At 44.5% G+C, this 19,214-nt stretch overlaps 1 protein-coding gene across 1 annotated transcript in view; it reads right to left on the reverse strand.

Annotated features, from left to right (window-relative positions):
- The window catches only part of LOC137551259 (uncharacterized), a 45,831-nt gene that overhangs the window by 9,168 nt on the left and 17,449 nt on the right, over window positions 1-19,214 (reverse strand). The window contains exon 3 of the mRNA XM_068271331.1: window positions 13,062-13,161. Within this exon, the coding sequence (XP_068127432.1) occupies window positions 13,062-13,161 (100 nt within the window). The remainder of the gene's footprint in view (window positions 1-13,061; window positions 13,162-19,214) is intronic.

Consider the following 19,214-nt stretch of genomic DNA (forward strand, 5'->3'; position numbering starts at 1 on the left):
TAAGTAGATATGCTGTGAATGCACCATTGTGCATCCGATGCTATGTTAAGAGCTACATAGGGGAACAGCAGCCCAAACACTGTGCAGCTAATCAGCTTCTTGGTTTTAAAGCCCAACTAAAATTGTAAACTCAGAGGGCTAGTGATAAAACGCTCAGCAGTACTCAGAGCCTGTCCTAACCAATGAGCACTGTCATTTTCCAGTGAGAAAGATTAAATAAAGCGCATGATATTTACCCTACACTACAGATGTACTAGTTTTAATGCAATTAGCCAGTGCTCAGAAATAAAATCAGGCAGTGTTTTTTTTTTTTTTTTTTTTTTTTTAATACAGGTTTAACCACACTGCATATCTACTCATTAAAGTAGATAATTCCTTTAACTACTTGCTGCATGCCGTGCAGTGTATTCACGGCCCTTTAAAAAAGACAGGATGCAGCAGGGCCGTGAAAACAAGTCTGCAGCGGCATGCAGCCGCCGCTCGCTCCCGTTCGCGCGTGCGCGCGCACCGCCGTTACCGCCGCTTAGAGGGGAAGTTAATGAATGGGACCGCAGGTCCCATTCATAAATCTAAGTCCCCGATTCAATGAATACCAGCGTCTACGAGACGCCGGCATTCATTGTATCTTCCTGTGTTACACAGCCACGGATTACTTCCGATTCACGTGCTTACGTACGTGAATCGGAAATGACGACTGAGGACATCTTGTGGCCAAATAGTATATTGCACCAAAATTGCATTTTATTTAATAAAAATCCCCACACTGACTGATATAATTAACTATTTCCCTCCCACACCCTCCCATAATACCCAAACTTTTTTTTTTATTTATAAAAGGGGGGGAAAAAATTTCATCAAAAAAAAAAAATATAAGTAGTTACCTTAGGGACTGAACTTTTTAAAAATGTATGTCAAGGCAGTATATTACTATTAATTTTTAATTTATGGGCTTGTAATTAGTGATGGACGCAAAATTGAAAAAATGCACCTTTATTTCCAAATGAAATATTGGCGCCATACATTGTACTAGGGACATTTTTTGAACGTTGCAATAACCGGGACAAAAGGGCACATAAAATGTGTGGCTTTTATTCACAGTAGAATGTTTTATTTTAACACTATAATGGTCAAAAACGGAAAAATAATGCATTTTATAATTTTTTTTCTTATTATTCATGTTAAAATGCATTTAGGATAAAATAATTCTTGGCATACTGTACACCCAAAGAAAGCCTAATTGGTGGCAAGAAAAACAAGATATAGATCATTACGCTGTGATTAGTAGTGATTAAGTTATTGGTAAAAGAAAGGGAGGAGCGCTGACAGGTGAAAATTGCTCTGGTCCACAAGAGGAAAAATGCCTCAGGTGTCAAGTGGTTAAAGTAAAAAAAAAAAAAAAAAAAAGTCTCATGACAAACGTAAGACTGGAATGGAGAAATGCATTATGCACTATTTGGTCTCAGATCTGCACAAGCCAACTTTCAGCTGTCTACTCTAGTCCCTGAAAAACTAAACGTCCTGCTGCCACCATCTAGTGCACAATCTATACTTTGTTTTAAGATTTTCACAGTAAGATTTCAAAAACAAGTACTTCTTGGGTCGCGGCTTAACTTCTGATTGGATGAAGCTTATGGAGGTGGGAAGCGAGAGGACACAGTTGGGGGGAGCCCTGTAATAGAGGAGGAACGGGACAGATGCCGATTGACCTATTGGGGACCGCCGCAGGTTGAATCAACGTCCGGCAGGGGGTTGTACAGTTCAGACCGGATGTTGATTCAACGTCCGCGCTAAAGAACCGCTCCAGACGGGATCAGGCCGCCCGACCTCCCCAAACGCGCGCATCCTCCTCCACCGCAAAATGCCATGGTCCCTAAGGGGGAATCAGGCAAATGACCTGAGCTGTAGTTAAGTGGAGAGTTATTAAAATACTGAGATGTAAAGTGACACATTCTGAGCTGTCTGCTTTATTATTTACTGGTTTATGCAGAAGAAGGCTGTATAGAGGGAAATATAAACAGCAGGCACACAGAGGAAGGGAGGGGGAGAGAGAGAGAGAGAGAGAGAGAGAGAGAGAGAGACACACACACAGAGTGGTTTACAAAAGTATTCAGCCCCCTTGAAGTTTTCCACATTTTGTCATATTGCTGCCACAAACGTGAATCAATTTATTGGAATTCCATGTGAAAGACCAATACAAAGTGGTGTACACATGAGAAGTGGAACGAAAATCATATATGATTCCAAACATTTTTTACAAATAAATAACTGCAAAGTGGGGTGTGCATAATTATTCAGCCCCCTGAGTCAATACTTTGTAGAACCACCTTTTGCTGCAATTACAGCTGCCAGTCTTTTAGGGTATGTCTCTACCAGCTTTGTACATCTAGAGACTGAAATCCTTGCCCATTCTTCTTTGCAAAACAGCTCCAGCTCAGTCAGATTAGATGGACAGCATTTGTAAACAGCAGTTTTCAGATCTTGCCACAGATCTCGAATGGATTTAGATCAGGACTTTGACTGGGCCATTCTAACACATGGATATGTTTTGTTTTAGACCATTCCATTGTTGCCCTGGCTTTATGTTTAGGGTCGTTGTCTTGCTGGAAAGTGAACCTCCGCCCCAGTCTCAAGTCTTTTGCCGACTCAGAGAGGCTTTCTTCCAAGATTGCCCTGTATTTGGCTCCATCCATCTTCCCATCAACTCTGACCAGCTTCCCTGTCCCTGCTGAAGAGAAGCACCCCCAGAGCATGATGCTGCCACCACCATACTTGACAGTGGGGATGGTGAGGTGCAGTGTTCGTTTTCCACAACACATAGCGTTTTGCATTTTGGCCAAAAGTTCCGTTTTGGTCTCATTTGACCAGAGCACCTTCTTCCACATGTTTGCTGTGTCCCCCACATGGCTTGTGGAAAACTGTAAACTGGACTTCTTATGCTTTTCTGTTAACAAGGGCTTTCTTCTTGCCACTCTTCCATAAAGGCCAACTTTGTGCAGTGCACGACTAATAGTTGTCCTATGGACAGATTTCCCCCACCTGAGCTGTAGATCACTGCAGCTCATCCAGAGTCACCATGGGCCTCTTGACTGCATTTCTGATCAGGGCTCTCCTTGTTCGGCCTGTGAGTTTAGGTGGACGGCCTCATCTTGGTAGGTTTACATTTGTGCCATACTTCCATTTCTGAATGATCGCTTGAACAGTGCAAATATTTTTGTAGCCTAAGCCTGCTTTAAATTTCTCAACATTATCCCTGACCTGTCTGGTGTGTTCTTTGGACTTTATGGTGTTGTTCCCAATATTCTTTTAGACAACCTCTGAGGCCGTCACAGAGCAGCTGTATTTGTACCGACATTAGATTACACACAGGTGCACTCTATTTAGTCATTAGCACTCATCAGGCAATGTCTATACTGACTGCACTCAGACCAAAGGGGGCTGAATAATTACGCACACCCCACTTTGCAGTTATTTATTTGTTAACAATGTTTGGATGTGGAACGAAAATCATACAGGATTCCAAAGGCATCCAAACTATGAATTAACACATGTGGAAGTATGGTACATAACCAAAAAGTGTGAAACAACTGAAAATAGGTCATTCTAGGTTCTTTAAAGTAGCCACCTTTTGCTTGGATTACTGCTTCCAGAGGTGGTAACTTAAAGAGACTAACAACATTTTCAGCCATATTTCTTCTATCCTATAAATTCCTATGCCTGTTCTAATGTGGTCTGGATTACTGCAGCCTTTTCTAGTTGCAATGTCTCTGTAATATACCCAATCTTTTCTTTGTCAAGATCTGTCAACCCAGGGAGGATTGGGCTGCCTCTGTTGTAATAAATACAAGTTATGCAGGCTCTGTGTGCTTTGTTTACTCCGCACTCTCTGCTCTGTTTCTGATGCGGTTTGGGAGGCTGAGGGGGAAGGGAGCTACCTGTCACACACTGAGAAACTGTGATAATCCCAGATTGGAGTGCAGATAATTCACTATGTAATAAAGATAAAGTGAATAGAATATATATTAGGACTATGAACATTGTAGATTCACACTGAAGGCATCCAAACTATGAATTAACACATGTGGAAGTAAAGTATAGTAAATAACCAAAAAATGTGAAACAATTGAAAATACTGTATTTTTTGGAATAGAAGACGCACTTTTTCTCCCCAAAAAATGGAGAGAAAAAGTCCCTGCATCTGTTTCAGCATACAGACCATACAAGCTGTGGTCGCAATCGGTGTGCAGAAACCGCAGACATTTTGGCAGCAGACCGACTAGAAGGGAGTCTGTGAGTTACGGTAATTACAAATTACACACTATTTCAGGGTAAAACTGCCACCACCTCTGTTACCATGGGACAGTGGGCTGAGTCTAGACCTGCAAATAAAAACTGTTAAACACTCTATTCTGTCTAGCTAGCGACAATAGTAGCGACTCTTCAGAGACCAGGTTCAGTTTGTGCGGCTGAATAAACAAAATTACGTTAGCGTTTTATTAAAATGCAAAATAAATAATTAATATATACAGAAAATCGTTAAACTCAACAATTATAGAGACAAATAACAGCACAGTATAGAAAATAAAAATGAGGGAAAAAATACTTAGAGTTCGTGGAAATATGTCCTTCTGGGAAAATCTGAGCACATGGGAAATGTCCTTTGTTTCAGTTCAGGAAAATGGCCGCCAGTCACATGGTCCTCTAGCTGGCTTGATCAGGTAATGGTACACAGGAGGACTGAGGTCCGCCTGCTGGCAATGTGCTTTTGATGAAGCTGGTTTGGGGGTGTGGCAATGCCTGCCCCCTCTGAATTACAAACCAATCACAGTTCAAGTCCTTGGAGAGAGATTTAGGCTTAAACTTATACAACGCTGTAACTCAAAACCGATAAATGCCACATTGGCGCTGATAACAGATTAATATTCCTCAGATGATGACAATTCCTATGACATCAGACTTGATTAGGGTCCAGTTCCTGAGAAGTTTAATAACTTGGTTGTAGGGGCCCCTGGCCCCTCTAGACTGGTATCAAGAGATTCAGCACGACTCTACAAATCCAATGATACCGCTCTCATAACTATCCTATTTACGGTATTCCGTAAATATGCAGAAAATCATACAACACATGCATCTGAATCTGCCCCTAGCGGTGCCGCACTGGCTAGCTCGTCAAGGCCACCTGGGGAGCTAGCTTGCTGGCTTCCTTTCAGGCAGCCATATGCTGAGCAATTGACACCCCTGTTAAGGCCCAGATTCCTAGTCATATGCTAATTACAAATCACAGGCATCCTGTACCTTAGGTTACTGAACTATTTCTCTGCTGAGAGGAGGAGAGATCCCAGGTTTGACTGCAGATAGCCACAGACAGCCAATTCAAATCCTATCTTAATCGCAATCAGTGCAGAAAATCGATTGCGATCGCATTTTTTTCCCACGGGCGGTTCACAGACGCAGTCTGCGGCCACCCAACCGTCCGTGACAGCCCCTCCCCTTTGACGGAGGCTAGACACACACCCGCAAGATGTGTGGCGTTGCCGCTAATCTGGCTGACGGGTCTCGAGCTGCCGGTAGGGTGGGGAACTTATTGGAGCCTGCGGCTCGGTTCACCTGGACAGGTCGCTGTCCGCTACCCTCAGGTTTGACCCAACATGGACCGTTCTGGACAGGGCATTTGCGCCACTGCCTTCGGATGTGGCGTCTGCCAAGACTGCGGACAACGGGCAGTAGGTTGGGTAGGTCAACAGCCAGCCCATGCAAGGGTTCCCTGCTAAGTGGCTGTGGACCTAAGGGAACCCCGCGGGGATCCCTGGACCTTCCCAGCTCCTGACAGACGGCACATGCTTTGCAGTATTTTGCTACATCCCTGTTCATCCTGGGCCAATAAAACGGTTTCCGAATGCAGGCAAGTGTCTTGCGGACACCTGAGTGCCCTGTCAGAGGATTACCACGTGCGGATTTCAGCACATCCCCTGAACGCACTCGGGACCACAAGCCATTTGGTATTTGCATGTGATCTACCGGTAGTGGGCTGCACAGCCTTGCTGTACAGTCTCCCACCTTCCCAGTACACCTTGAAAGCGGCCCCATCTGCGAGGGGCTCAGAGGCTTGCTGCCTGAGCGCCTCCAGGCTTGGGTCACTTTGTAGCGCTGCTGTGAATACAGCGCTGTCAGTTCCAGCCAGCTGGCTCATGTCACAGGAAGTCAACGGCTGAAGGGTCTCACTGCTGGGGTCAGTACTGAACGAGGAGTTCGGCACCGAGTCCACAATCCTTGCAGCACCCTGGGTGACTGCTAGTACTGATGGTCCCAACCCCATTTATAAGGCAAGAAATCCCACTTATTAAACCTGACAGGGTACACCTGTGAAGTGAAAACCATTTCAGGTGACTACTTCTTGAAGCTCATCAAGAGAATGCCAAGAGTGTGCAAAGCAATAATCAAAGCAAAAGGTGGCTACTTTGAAGTAACTAGAATATGACATTTTCAGTTGTTTCACACTTTTTAGTTACCGTATTTCGCGCCGTATAAGACGCTCCGGAATATAAGACGCACCCAGGTTTACAGGGCAAAAGAGAAACAAACAAAAAAAAAATAAATAAATAAATACTAAACCTGGTGTGTCAATATTCCAGAAGTGCCTTGTACATGTTATACCTCAAATGGTATCCTCCTATGTCCTCATGTCTCCCCATGTCTCTCCCATATGTCCTTCTGTATCCTCCATGTCTCCCCCATGTGTCCTCCTGTGTCTGCATGTCTGCCCCATGTGTCATCCTGTCTCCCCCAGTGTCCTGTCACCCCCACCATGTCTCCTACTGTCTCTTATGTGTCCCCCATGCATTATCCTGCCCCCACCCCATGGTCCTCCTGTCACCCCCATGAGTACTCCTGTCTCCTCCTCCAAGTCTCCTCCTGTCCCTTCTGTCACCCCCATGAGTACTCCTGTCAGCCCATGTGTCCTCCTGTCGCCCCCACAATGTCTCCTGCTGTCTCCCTCATGGTCCTCCTGTCTCCTCCTCCATGTCTCCTCCCGTCCCCCATGGTCCTCCTGTCAGCCCATGTGTCCTCCTCTCACCCCCACCATGTCTCCTGCTGTCTTCCCCATAGTCCTCAGGTCTCCTGTCCCTTCTGTCTCCTCCCATTGTCCTCCTGTCACCCCCACTATGTCTCCTGCTGTCTCCCCCATGGTCCTCAGATCTCCTTCTGTCCATTCTGTCTCCCTAAGTTTCTCCTGTCACTTCCATGTCGCCCCCTTTGGTCCTCTTGTCACTCCACTAGGTCTTCTTTCTCTCCCCCATGGTCCTCCTGTCCCCCGCATGTGTCAGCGGCTCCCCCCGCCCCCTCCCTTTGCGTTGTGTGCCCCCCCCCGGGTGTTTATCGGCAGCTGCTTACCTCATCCATCATGCCCGCGTGGACTGCAGACCTCGGTTTTCTGTGTGCGGCTCCCTCTAGGGCCAGCTTCTAATGACGCGTCAATGACGCGTCATTAGAAGCCGGCACTAGAGTAAGTGAGGGCATGCGGGAAGCCACTGACACATGCGGGGAGACAGGAGGACCATGGCGAGCCGAGAACAGCAGTGACAGGAGGAGGAGACAGGAGGACACACACAGGGCAGGGAATCCCTGACGTGGCGGCGGTTCGTATCGGCGAGCGTTCGGAAGTCGGGATTCCCTGCCTTTGCCGTATAAGACGCCGGGACTTTTTCTCCCCATTTTTTAGGGAGAAAAAGTGCGTCTTATACGGCGGAAAGTACGGTATGTACTATACTTCCACATGTGTTAATTCATAGTTTGGATGCCTTCAATGTGAATCTACAATGTTCATAGTCATGAAAAAAAAAAAAAAAAAAAAAAAAAAAAAAACTCTTTAAATGAGAAAGGTGTGTCCAAACTTTTGGTCTGTACTGTATGTGTGCATGCATGCATGCATATATACACACACATACTAGTGTATGGGTGTTTGTTTTGTTTGTAAACACCGCCTAAAACTGGCGATTAAAAGCCAGGATCGTGGCGGGGAGCGGCGGAAACAGCAAAGAGGGATCCAGGAGAGCACAGTGACTCGATTGGTATGTTTTTTATTGTACAACTCGGACTGTACAGATTCTTTTTAAAGTGGATCCGAGGTGAACTTTTACACATTGCATAATAGTGTTCCTTTCCTATTTATAGGGCATTCCTTAAGCCAAATACTTTTTTTGTTTTAATACTCTAATTCCCTATAAACTAAAAAAGCCACGCCCACAGGTTTTCAGAAAGCCTTGGCAGTAGCAAGGGCTCATGGGAGCTCAGTCTGGGCAGGAGGAGGGGGAGGTGTTACTAGCCATTGATTTCAGAGGCAGAGGGGATTAGGCTGTTGGCTCAAGATACAGATAAGCCAGTCTCTGTGTAAAGCCTCATCTACACGGGTAGATGAGGCTCCGATCCGGCGGCTCGATTAGCCGCCGGATCACCTCTTCCGCGTCCCCGCGCATGCGCCGGATACGATTCCCCGCCAGCGCCGCTTATCTTCCGCTCGATTCCCTGCCATTGTCACCTCGCGGGGAACAAGCAGGGAATCTGCGGTGGGGAGATCCGTCCTGTCGGATCTTATCAATCGAGCCGCATCAGCGGCTCGATTGATAAGCCACATTGACGCCTCATCTACCCATGTAGATGAGGCTTAATGTTTACAAACAACATGGCTGCTGTCATTGTATCTTAGGAATAAATAATCATATTCTATTAAAACTGTTTGCACCTAGATTTGCTGTGTAAGTTACTTATTATAGTTAGTTTTTCTTCTCGGATCCGCTTTAAGGACAAATAAGATAACTCTCACTGTGAAAACGTATCTCTACACTTTAATAAGGCAAGCTTCTTTAGTGAATTAACACTGAAAATACCTATCGCTTCAGCTGGCGAAATGGGGACTAATCCCATCTAACTTATGGTTTTGCGGCTGTCTCGCCTCAGCTGATCAAACTCACTGCTGGTGGACTTGTCCTCAGTTGGCCAACTTCTGGAGTATGTGCTTCTCCCTAGCAGTTGAAGTTTTTGGAAAACATTCATCAAGACCCCTGGTCTGCCCTACTCCATAAACCCGCTCCTCAACTCAAATCTCAGAATAGGCTACTAAGACAGGTGTGTAATGCTGCTAAAACCCTCCAGGCCAAAACCTGGAAATCCCTTCCCCCCATCAAGGTCAGAACTGCTAAATAAAATTCATTGTTTGACAAGATATGGGACCCTTGAGAGACCTGGGCATCCTCCCTCTCCCAATAACTGGTTTTACTTTCTATCCCCTCTTGTTTTTTGGATATGGTGATCAACCTCATACTGGCTAATACTTTCTCCCTTTTATTCATTTGGGTTTTTTAATTTTTCCTTTCTCCCCCTTTTCCCTTTCTTTTGGTCTCTCTTTTTTTATTCTGTCTCCTCTTCTCATTGTGTTATGTACAATTCCAATTGAACCTGTGACTGTACTGTATGCATATTATGGTGCTGTCATTTATTTTTCTTGTGTGAATGTAACTATCAGGTCATTTTGGAAATTATTTTTCTTTGTTACTTTTTTTTTTACTGTTGAAAAACAACAAAAACAGATTTAAAAAAAAAAATACCTATGGATGTGTGGTGGTAAGTTTTCTCTTGCCTTATCACCTGCATGATCTTAGCGAATTGAGGCCAATTTCAATCAGTATAACCAAGTTCAGATTGAATCTTCCTTTGCCTGAAGCTCTCCTGGAGCTCAGACCAATAGCAGGTACGCTTTATAGGCCAAACTTAATCAATATGCAGAGAGTTTAAGGGAATGCAGTGGTCACTAGCCAGGAAAACCCAACACAGTCAGTTGCATTTTGATCTTAGAAAACAGACAGGTTTTGGGGTAGACCAAGTTCACCCACAATTGTGCATTTGTCAGTTTCCTTGACATTTTTACATTTTATCGCTAAGTTTTACTTCTAGTCCAGGTTGTTCCAGCACTCCAACCTTGTCTAGCTACACTCCTAACCAGGAGGGGGGTTCTGGGGGACAGGTAGAAAGTAAGAAGAGGCGGAGCTGGTGAGGGCTAAGTTAAGAAGGAAGCTCCTATCCCTTCCCCCTCCTTATACTCCCCTTTTTCCCCACTTTTCTTTCAGCCCAACACTCATTTCCCTTTACCGTCCTTCTCCCTTTTTCCCTCCCTCCCCCCCTTTTTTTTTACCCTTCCCCCTTTTCTGCCTGTGGTGAAACCAGGACACTTAGGATCATAAAGATTTTAATAACTTGTGACTTGTACACAGTTCATTCATCCTCTGTATAAAGAATACCAGAATGCTTCCTTATTGCAAGGTCCAACACAATTCATGAGCATCCAAAAACAGAGAAACAGGATTTGGATATTCCCTTGTTATTTAGGATATCCCATATTCCCATATTATGACTTAGAACAAAACAAGCATTGATACCCTCTCGGCGAACACTGTATGCCCAAGTTTTCATATAATGCTGACAATCTGTGGCGCTTTACTGGGTACATAGTTTTATCACCAACTCCCTCTGAGGATCTCATCCTCCCACCATATTCACATGCAGGGCTGTGGAGTAGATACAAAAACCCACCGACTCCTCGACTCTGACGCCTGTAAATTGCATATTACAATCTTGTTGATTGAAAGCATTTAACATGAAATGCATCTCTTAACTGCCAATGCTTGGGAATTTTAAAATACAACTGAAGTGAGAGGAATATGGAGGCTGCCATATTTATTCCCTTTTAAACAATACCAGTTACCTGGCTTGCCAGCTGATCTTCTGCCTCAAATACTTTTAGTCATAGACTAAACCTAGTCCTTGGTAAGAGTAGAAGACAGGAACAAAGAACATCTATCAGGCCCTAGGCCATGTGACTGTGGGTACATGTAAGAGTGATATGCAGGTACTCTGCAGGAGAATGAGGCTATTCTTCCTCTATTACACATTCTTCAGGTACAATCTGAACCAGGTTTATGGGTGATAGACAACACATTTGTGTTCAATATGCACAACATTCTCAGTGGATTCCCTGCAGCTCTGTGGGGAGTGCATATGTAGAGTATAGTACTACTGTGTAACAAAGTAAACCTGACACAGATGAAATTAAAGTTTAACTTCCTTCATTCCCCTTCAGGCTAATCAGTCCCTCGCTGTCCTCCGCCACCTGGATCTCTGCTATGGGTCCAGGTACTTGAGCCAGTCTGGTGTAGTGCGCATGCACACACTCCGTCGCCGGGAGGGTACTACACCTGCGCAGCACTATTGCGCAGGTGCAGAATGTTCCTGGCTGTGGGAGCGGCACGCGGCCGGACTGCGCTGACTGGCTGAATTACTGGGACTCATAGCAGAAGATCCAGGTGGCGGAGGAGGACAGCAACTGGACTAGCCTGAAGGGGGCTGGAGGAAGCCCTAGGTATGTATAAAACTTTTCATCCGTCTCAGGTACCCTTTAATTCGTAGTCACCAAACCAAATTTTAACAACATCTCAAATTATTTGATTTCATGAGCAAAGGGAGTGCATACATTTGCATAGACCAGCATCAATACAGAATTATTTCCATCTCATTGACCATCTCTATTAGTGACACGGCTACACATCAGGCTTTATTCTTACAGCATAGATGTTATTTAGTTTATGTAAAAGATTCCTGTGTACACATAATATATACTGTACAGTCACTGTCAGATATGTACATCGGACTTTAAGAATACAGGGTCCGCTTTATTGAAGCAGCACAAGTAACTTTTCTTTATTGGTTTTTATCATATTTTCTATTTTAATTACATTTTAAATTCATTAGAAGTCGGAGTCAGTGCATTTTCTCCCGACTGACTCCAGCTACCCAAAAATTGCCCCGACTCCGACTCCACAGCCCTGTTCATATGTCTTTACCCTAGTCAAAGACCAGTTTGGGGAGTGACCAATAAACTTATCAATGCAATGCAAGTGCCTAGAGAAAACCCGAGCAAACACAGCCAGCAACGTTATTAACAAATAGGAAGATGAAGAAGCTAGTTTCCTTTTCCTGCGTCAAATCTAAAATGGGTTACATTTTATGAAAAGCAGATTCAGGAGTGGCTGGACAGATGAGTAATGGTGAGTGCGCTCCGCTGTTGCTAGTACTCTACGGGAGCACTTTTAGTGAGAGACCTGACACCAGCCCTGCTGTGACACCATAACTGCTCCATAAAAAGCACAGATATTTCCCTCATCTTTTGGAGGAGAAAAGGTGTGTCTTATGGAGTGAAAAACTATGCGTGGGTTAAAAGGAAACATGAAGTGAAAATTAACAATGGGATAAACAATTGTATCTATCCTCCTCCTAAAAACAACTTTTTTTTTTAGATATCCCACAGTTTTATTTTATAGTATAAATCTACTTTTTAAGTTTTTACTGTTTCATTATCTCCGCTAAAGACACATTCATTGAAGTAGTCCAGAGCTAAAAATCTATGAACTATTCACCCTTTTAGTTCTCTTCTGCTCTCAGAAGTCAGAAGGTGTTTTATGGTTATAAATAGACCTTAGGCCCGCTACAATAACGAGTGCTAGGCCTTGGCCCCTCACAATCCCCCTTCTCCCCCGCCCCTTTTGCCACCGCTGCATCGCCAACGTGCAACGGCCGCGACACATACCCAAGCACGCACACCACGCGCGTACACGCTCGCCCTCGTCTTCCTGTAGTCTGTATCGTCCGTGTGCCGCACATGCTCACTGGCAAAAGCACGGACACAGGGACAGGAGACGCATGGACACAGGGGTTTTATTGTATAGGATTCCTTATCAGTGGGGGTTTAGGTTATAGTCTGACCCGGTCCCGACCCAGACAGAAACTGTCATTTGCATGCCTGATTAACGCTTTCAGGCAGAAAAAAAAAAAAAAAGGAACACACTAGTTATTTGTGTGCTAGGCACTGTATGTACACATCAATCTCATGTCACCTCGTGTATCCTTACTAAGGGATCGCAACATCAACAATAAGGGAGGGGGGGGGGGGGGAGGTGTAAGTTGTTACTGCAGACTATTTTTTTTACCCAATGTATTTAAAATAAACTTATATTTACCAGATTCGGTGTTCATAATGACATCATAATAGGTAAAGAATGCTCTGAACTCATTGGGTCTGTGGGCCATAACTTTGAAAACATTTGGCAAAAATCCACTCTACAAGAAGAAAACATTGTAAATGGTCGACACAGAGAAAATCTGCACACGAGAACACTGCACAAATAGTTCAGTACACTTGGTTCCTGAGAAATTATATAAGGCAAGATGTATTCATTCTAATGGATAATAATTTGACATAATTCTTTTAGGGTCACAATGATCTCTTCTCTTTTATGCTCAAGAGGATTGCAAGGCTTTAGTGATTTCTAATATTGGGAGCTATTCATGTCTGTTTCAACTACATTACAAGCTATTATGGTAATCTCCCCCAAAGCCGCTAATATGGCCAGACTTTAGTCAGCACACAAGTCTGTGGCTGAAAATGTTAGGCTAGTTTCACATTGGGGCATTGCATATTCCGTTAAAACAAGATTGCAATGCAATGGAGGAGGAAAGTCTCATTGAGCGTTATGCATACGACGCAACGCATTCAGTTCATGAAAAATATGTTTCATTGCAACTGTCAAAGCACATATTGCATGGTACCACACATGCCTAGCATGATTCTATTGCACTGCGAACACAAATGTGGACGTACCATTAATTGCCTCTCATTTGCTATGCTATACTGTCCGACACCATGCAAGTGTGAATGTAGCCTTAAGGTTGCCACACATCAGGCGACTTGGTGGCCAATAGCCCATCCGATTCGATCATTATAATTGAATGGGATGAAAATTGGGGGTCGGCAAAAGCTTGCCTGATCAACATTGCGATCACTTTCAGCCTGAAATTTATCGCATTTATCAACTGGACAAGCTGCAAGATGTCGGGACGACGTGCTCAATTGAGTGCATGGCGGTAATGGCATGCAATATTGGGAGAAGCGACAAACATGATGGAACCCCCAGCGCTGTCCTACCCCTGGACCTCTATATGTGGTTTTATTAATTGTAACCAATAATAGACTGTTCTCCTCTCCAGCCTACACCTCTCTGACACTGCAGCTGTCCTTGGCAGGTTTTGGTGCTCCATGTCAATGGTTATGTATACAGCGCTTGAGGGAGCCCAATGTAAAACACACACTGGGGCCCAGAGCTAAGCTACACTACTGGTCCTCCGCTGTCTCTGTCTCACATCACACACGCACCCACTTGGGGTGCAGGTATGTGAGGAAGAGTGCGGAGATGGAGCCAGACACAGACAGGTATAGTATTTATGCATGGGGCACACTGTACACTGGGGGGACAGCACTAGGGAAAATAAGGCAGATTTTTGCAAGATTTCATGCTGAAATTGATCAGGATCAGCCTGTGGTGTATGGGCAGCTGACAGATCTCTCTCTGATCAGATTCAATTCACTGCGGAAGATGCAAATGTTATTTGAATACAACATAATAAGAAATAATAATAATAATAATAATAATAATAATAATAATAATGTAAAAATAATAATAATAATGCAGCTAATCTCGGCAGAAACACCCAATCTGCTGCATGCTTGTTCAGCCGAGATGGATGGTGTAAAGCCTAGTAAAAACTAGCAATTTTGATAGGCCAATCATTGGTCAATTTCACCACCTCCATGTAGTATGACCATTTACCTATATAATCTGCATAGAATTGAAAATCTGTTTGGCCCTCATACTACATGGAGGTGGTAAAATTGACCAATCATTGGCCAATCACAATTGCTAGTGTGTACTAGACTTCAGACTGTCCCTCCTCTGAGAAGAGGGGGAGATAGAGAAAAAGGTATTGCTCTGCAAAGAAGTGGAGTGGATAAGAAAATTAGATTGTGTAAGCCCCAGGGGCCTGAATGAATATGTGTGTTAACCACTTGAGGACCGTGGGCTTTACCCCCTTTAAGGACCAGACCCTTTTTTTCCCATTCAGACCACTGCAGCTTTCACGGTTTATTGCTCGCTCATACAACCTACCACCTAAATGAATTTTGGCTCCTTTTCTTGTCACTAATAAAGCTTTCTTTTGGTGCTATTTGATTGCTGCTGCGATTTTTACTTTTATTATATTCATCAAAAAAGACATGAATTTTGTCAAAAAAAAGTTTTTAACTTTCTGTGCTGACATTTTTCAAATAAAGTAAAATTTTTGTATACATGCAGCACGAAAAATGTGGACAAACATGTTTTTAATTAAAAAAAAACCCATTCAGCCTATATTGATTGGTTTGGGTAAAAGTTATAGCGTTTACAATCTATGGTGCAAAAAGTGATTTTTCCCATTTTGAAGCATCTATGACTTTTCTGACCACCTGTCATGATTCATGAGGGGCTAGAATTCCAGGATAGTATAAATACCCCCCAAATGACCCCATTTTGGAAAGAAGACATCCCAAAGTATTCACTGAAAGGCATGGTGAGTTCATAGAAGATTTTATTTTTTGTCACAAGTTAGCGGAAAATGACACTTTGTGACAAAAAAGAAAAAAAAAAAAAAAAGTTTCCATTTCTGCTAACTTGCGACAAAAAAAAAAAAAAAAAAAAAATGAAATCTGCCATGGACTCACTATGCTCCTCTCTGAATACCTTGAAGTGTCTACTTTCCAAAATGGGGTAATTTGTGGGGTGTGTTTACTGTCCTGGCATTTTGGGGGGTGCCTAATTGTAAGCACCCCTGTAAAGCCTAAAGGTGCTCATTGGACTTTGGGCCCCTTAGTGCAGTTAGGCTGCAAAAAAGTGCCACACATGTGGTATTGCCGTACTCAGGAGAAGTAGTATAATGTGTTTTGGGGTGTATTTTTACACATACCCATGCTGGGTGGGAGAAATCTCTCTGTAAATGACAATTGTTTGATTTTTTTTTTTTTACACACACAATTGTCCATTTACAGAGATATTTCTCCCACTCAGCATGGGTATGTGTAAAAATACACCCCAAAACACATTATACTACTTCTCCTGAGTACGGCGGTACCACACGTGTGACACTTTTTTGCAGCCTAGGTGCGCTAAGGGGCCCAACGTCCTATTCACAGGTCATTTTGAGGCATTTGTTTTCTAGACTACTCCTCACGGTTTAGGGCCCCTAAAATGCCAGGGCAGTATAGGAACCCCACAAGTGACTCCATTTTAGAAAGAAGACACCTCAAGGTATTCCGTTAGGTGTATGGCGAGTTCATAGAAGATTTTATTTTTTGTCACAAGTTAGTGAAAAATGACACTTTGTGAAAAAAAAAAAAACAATAAAAAAATCAAGCTAACTTTTGACAAAAAATAAAATCTTCTATGAACTCGTCATACACCTAACAGAATACCTTGGGGTGTCTTTTCTAAAATGGGGTCACTTGTGGGGTTCCTATACCGCCCTGGCATTTTACGGGCCCAAAACCGTGAGTAGTCTGGAAGCCAAATGTCTCAAAATGACTGTTCAGGGGTATAAGCATCTGCAAATTTTGATGACAGGTGGTCTATGAGGGGGCGAATTTTGTGGAACCGGTCATAAGCAGGATGGCCTTTTAGATGACAGGTTGTATTGGGCCTGATCTGATGGATAGGAGTGCTAGGGGGGGGGGTGACAGGAGGTGATTGATGGGTGTCTCAGGGGGTGGTTAGAGGTGAAAATAGATGCAATCAATGCACTGGGGAGGTGATCGGAAGGGGGTCTGAGGGTTTGGCCGAGTGACCAGGAGCCCACACAGGGCAAATTAGGGCCTGATCTGATGGTTAGGTGTGCTAGGGGGTGACAGGAGATGATTGATGGGTGTCTCAAGGTGTGATTAGAGGGGGGAATAGATGCAAGCAATGCACTGGCGAGGTGATCAGGGCTGGGGTCTGAGGGCGTTCTGAGGGTGTGGGCGGGTGATCGAGTGCCCTAGGGGCAGATAGGGGTCTAACCTGATGGGTAGCAGTGACAGGGGGTGATTGATGGGTAATTAGTGGGTGTTTAGGGTAGAGAACAGATGTAAACAATGCACTTGGGAGGTGATCTGACGTCGGATCTGCGGGCGATCTATTGGTGTGGGTGGGTGATCAGATTGCCCGCAAGGGGCAGGTTAGGGGCTGATTGATGGGTGGCAGTGACAGGGGGTGATTGATGGGTGGCAGTGGCAGGGGGTGATTGACAGGTGATCAGGGGGATCGATGCATACAGTACACAGGGGGGGTGATCAGGAGGGAGCAGTTTAGGGCATAAAAAAAAAAAAATAGCGTTTACAGATAGTGACAGGGAGTGATTGATGGGTGATTAGGGGGGTGATTGGGTGCAAACAGTGGTCTGGGGGGGGGGGGTCTGAGGGGTGCTGTGGGCGATCAGGGGGCAGGGGTAATCAGTGTGCTTGGGTGCAGACTAGGGTGGCTGCAGCCTGTCCTGGTGGTCCCTCGGACACTGGGACCACCAGGGCAGGAGGCAGCCTGTATAATACACTTTGTATACATTACAAAGTGTATTATACACTTTGTATGCGGCGATCCGGGTGCTAGTAACCCGCCGGCTCTTCCGAACGGCCGGCGGGTTACAGCGCGAGGTGGGCGGAGCCAGTCCCCGGCGGAGGATCGCGTCACGAATGACGCGATCGCTCCGCCCATGCCCGTACAAGGACCGCCGCCAATTGTACATGTGGCGGTCCTTGCGGGATCCACTTCCCGGCCGCCATTTGTACATGCGGCGGTCGGGAAGTGGTTAAGTGTTTTCTGTGATTTTTTTTTTACAGGAAAGACTAACTGGTGGGATTACATATGCTGCGGGAAATATTGATGATTCCTCCAGTTTTTTGCAGGGTAGACGGTATAGTAGTTCCCTGTATAGGAATTGTATACATTGTCTATTGTTGTATGCTAATGATGTAAGGTCATGCACGTGGGTGGGACTTCTTGTTGGGTCAGTTCTATATATGGGGTGGAGTTGTGTGGGATGGTACACTTGAGGAAGGGTCAGGTGACTCGTATCATGTATGTGTCCATGCTCGAATAAACCACAAACGAAAGTTTGAAGCCTGTGTAGTGCCTTTTTCTACTTTGATGGAGTAATCAGATCTACTTACCTGGGGCTTCCTCCTATGTGTCCCTCACCGCAGCTCAGCTCTCAGGAAGTCTACCGGGGTCCCCTATGTAGCAGCTGCTTGCCACGTCAGTGGTAGGGCTGATCAATGAGATGCAAATATTTCCAAGTTCATGCAGAATTATGTACATTTTTATGCAAATATATGCAGCTTGAAAATTGACCAATCAATTGAAACCTGGGTGGGACAAGATTGGTCAATTTTCAAGCTGCATATATTTGAATAAAAATGTACATCATTCTGCATGAACTCAAATATTTGCATCTCATTGATCATGCCTAGTTGACGGCTTCTGGCTACAGGAGCGTGATCGGTGCGGCTGCTACAAAGGGGACCCCAGGAGAGCGGAGCTGTGCAAGCGCGCAGCCGCACCTCTCATACTACAGTACCGTTCTGCGCAGGTGCAGAACTTGTGAACCTGCATAGATCGCTTGCGGCCACCGACTAGGTATGATCAATGAGATGAAATTTTTTCTGAATTCATGCGGGATTATGTATATTTTCATGCAAATATTTGCATATTAAAAAGTGACCAATCAAGTCCTACCCAGGTTTAAATTGATTGGCCCATTTTCAATCTGTATAGATTTACATAAATATTTACACAATTCTGCATGAACTCAGAGATTTTAATCTCATTGATCATCCCTACCGCCGACCTGGCTGGCAGATGCTACGGAGGGGACCCCAGGAGACTGCCTGAGAATGGAGCTGTGGCGAGGGGCACATAGGCTTCCAGGGGCTGGAGGAAGCCCCAGGTGAGTAAATCTGTGGGATTTTTTTTTGTTTTGTTTTTTAATATTTCCAGATGAATCCTTTAAAAAGGATATAAATATGGCAGCCTTCATATCCCTCTCACCTCGGGTTCCCTTTAAAGCAGAGGTGTTAAACTCCAGGTCTAGAGGGCCAGATCCATGACAGTGTTTAGGATGAACTGCGAAAGAGAGGAATGAGTTTTACCTGATGGACCACACCCTTCCTGATTCAGACCCATCAATGAATTTGAGCTGTGCCAAAAATGTGTGAGGACCTCAGCCTTGAAGGACCGGTTTGACATCCATGCTTTAAAGCACAGGTGTCGAACTCCAGG

This window comes from Hyperolius riggenbachi, chromosome 1 (genome assembly GCF_040937935.1).
Source record: "Hyperolius riggenbachi isolate aHypRig1 chromosome 1, aHypRig1.pri, whole genome shotgun sequence".
In the NCBI taxonomy this organism is placed as follows: domain Eukaryota; kingdom Metazoa; phylum Chordata; class Amphibia; order Anura; family Hyperoliidae; genus Hyperolius; species Hyperolius riggenbachi.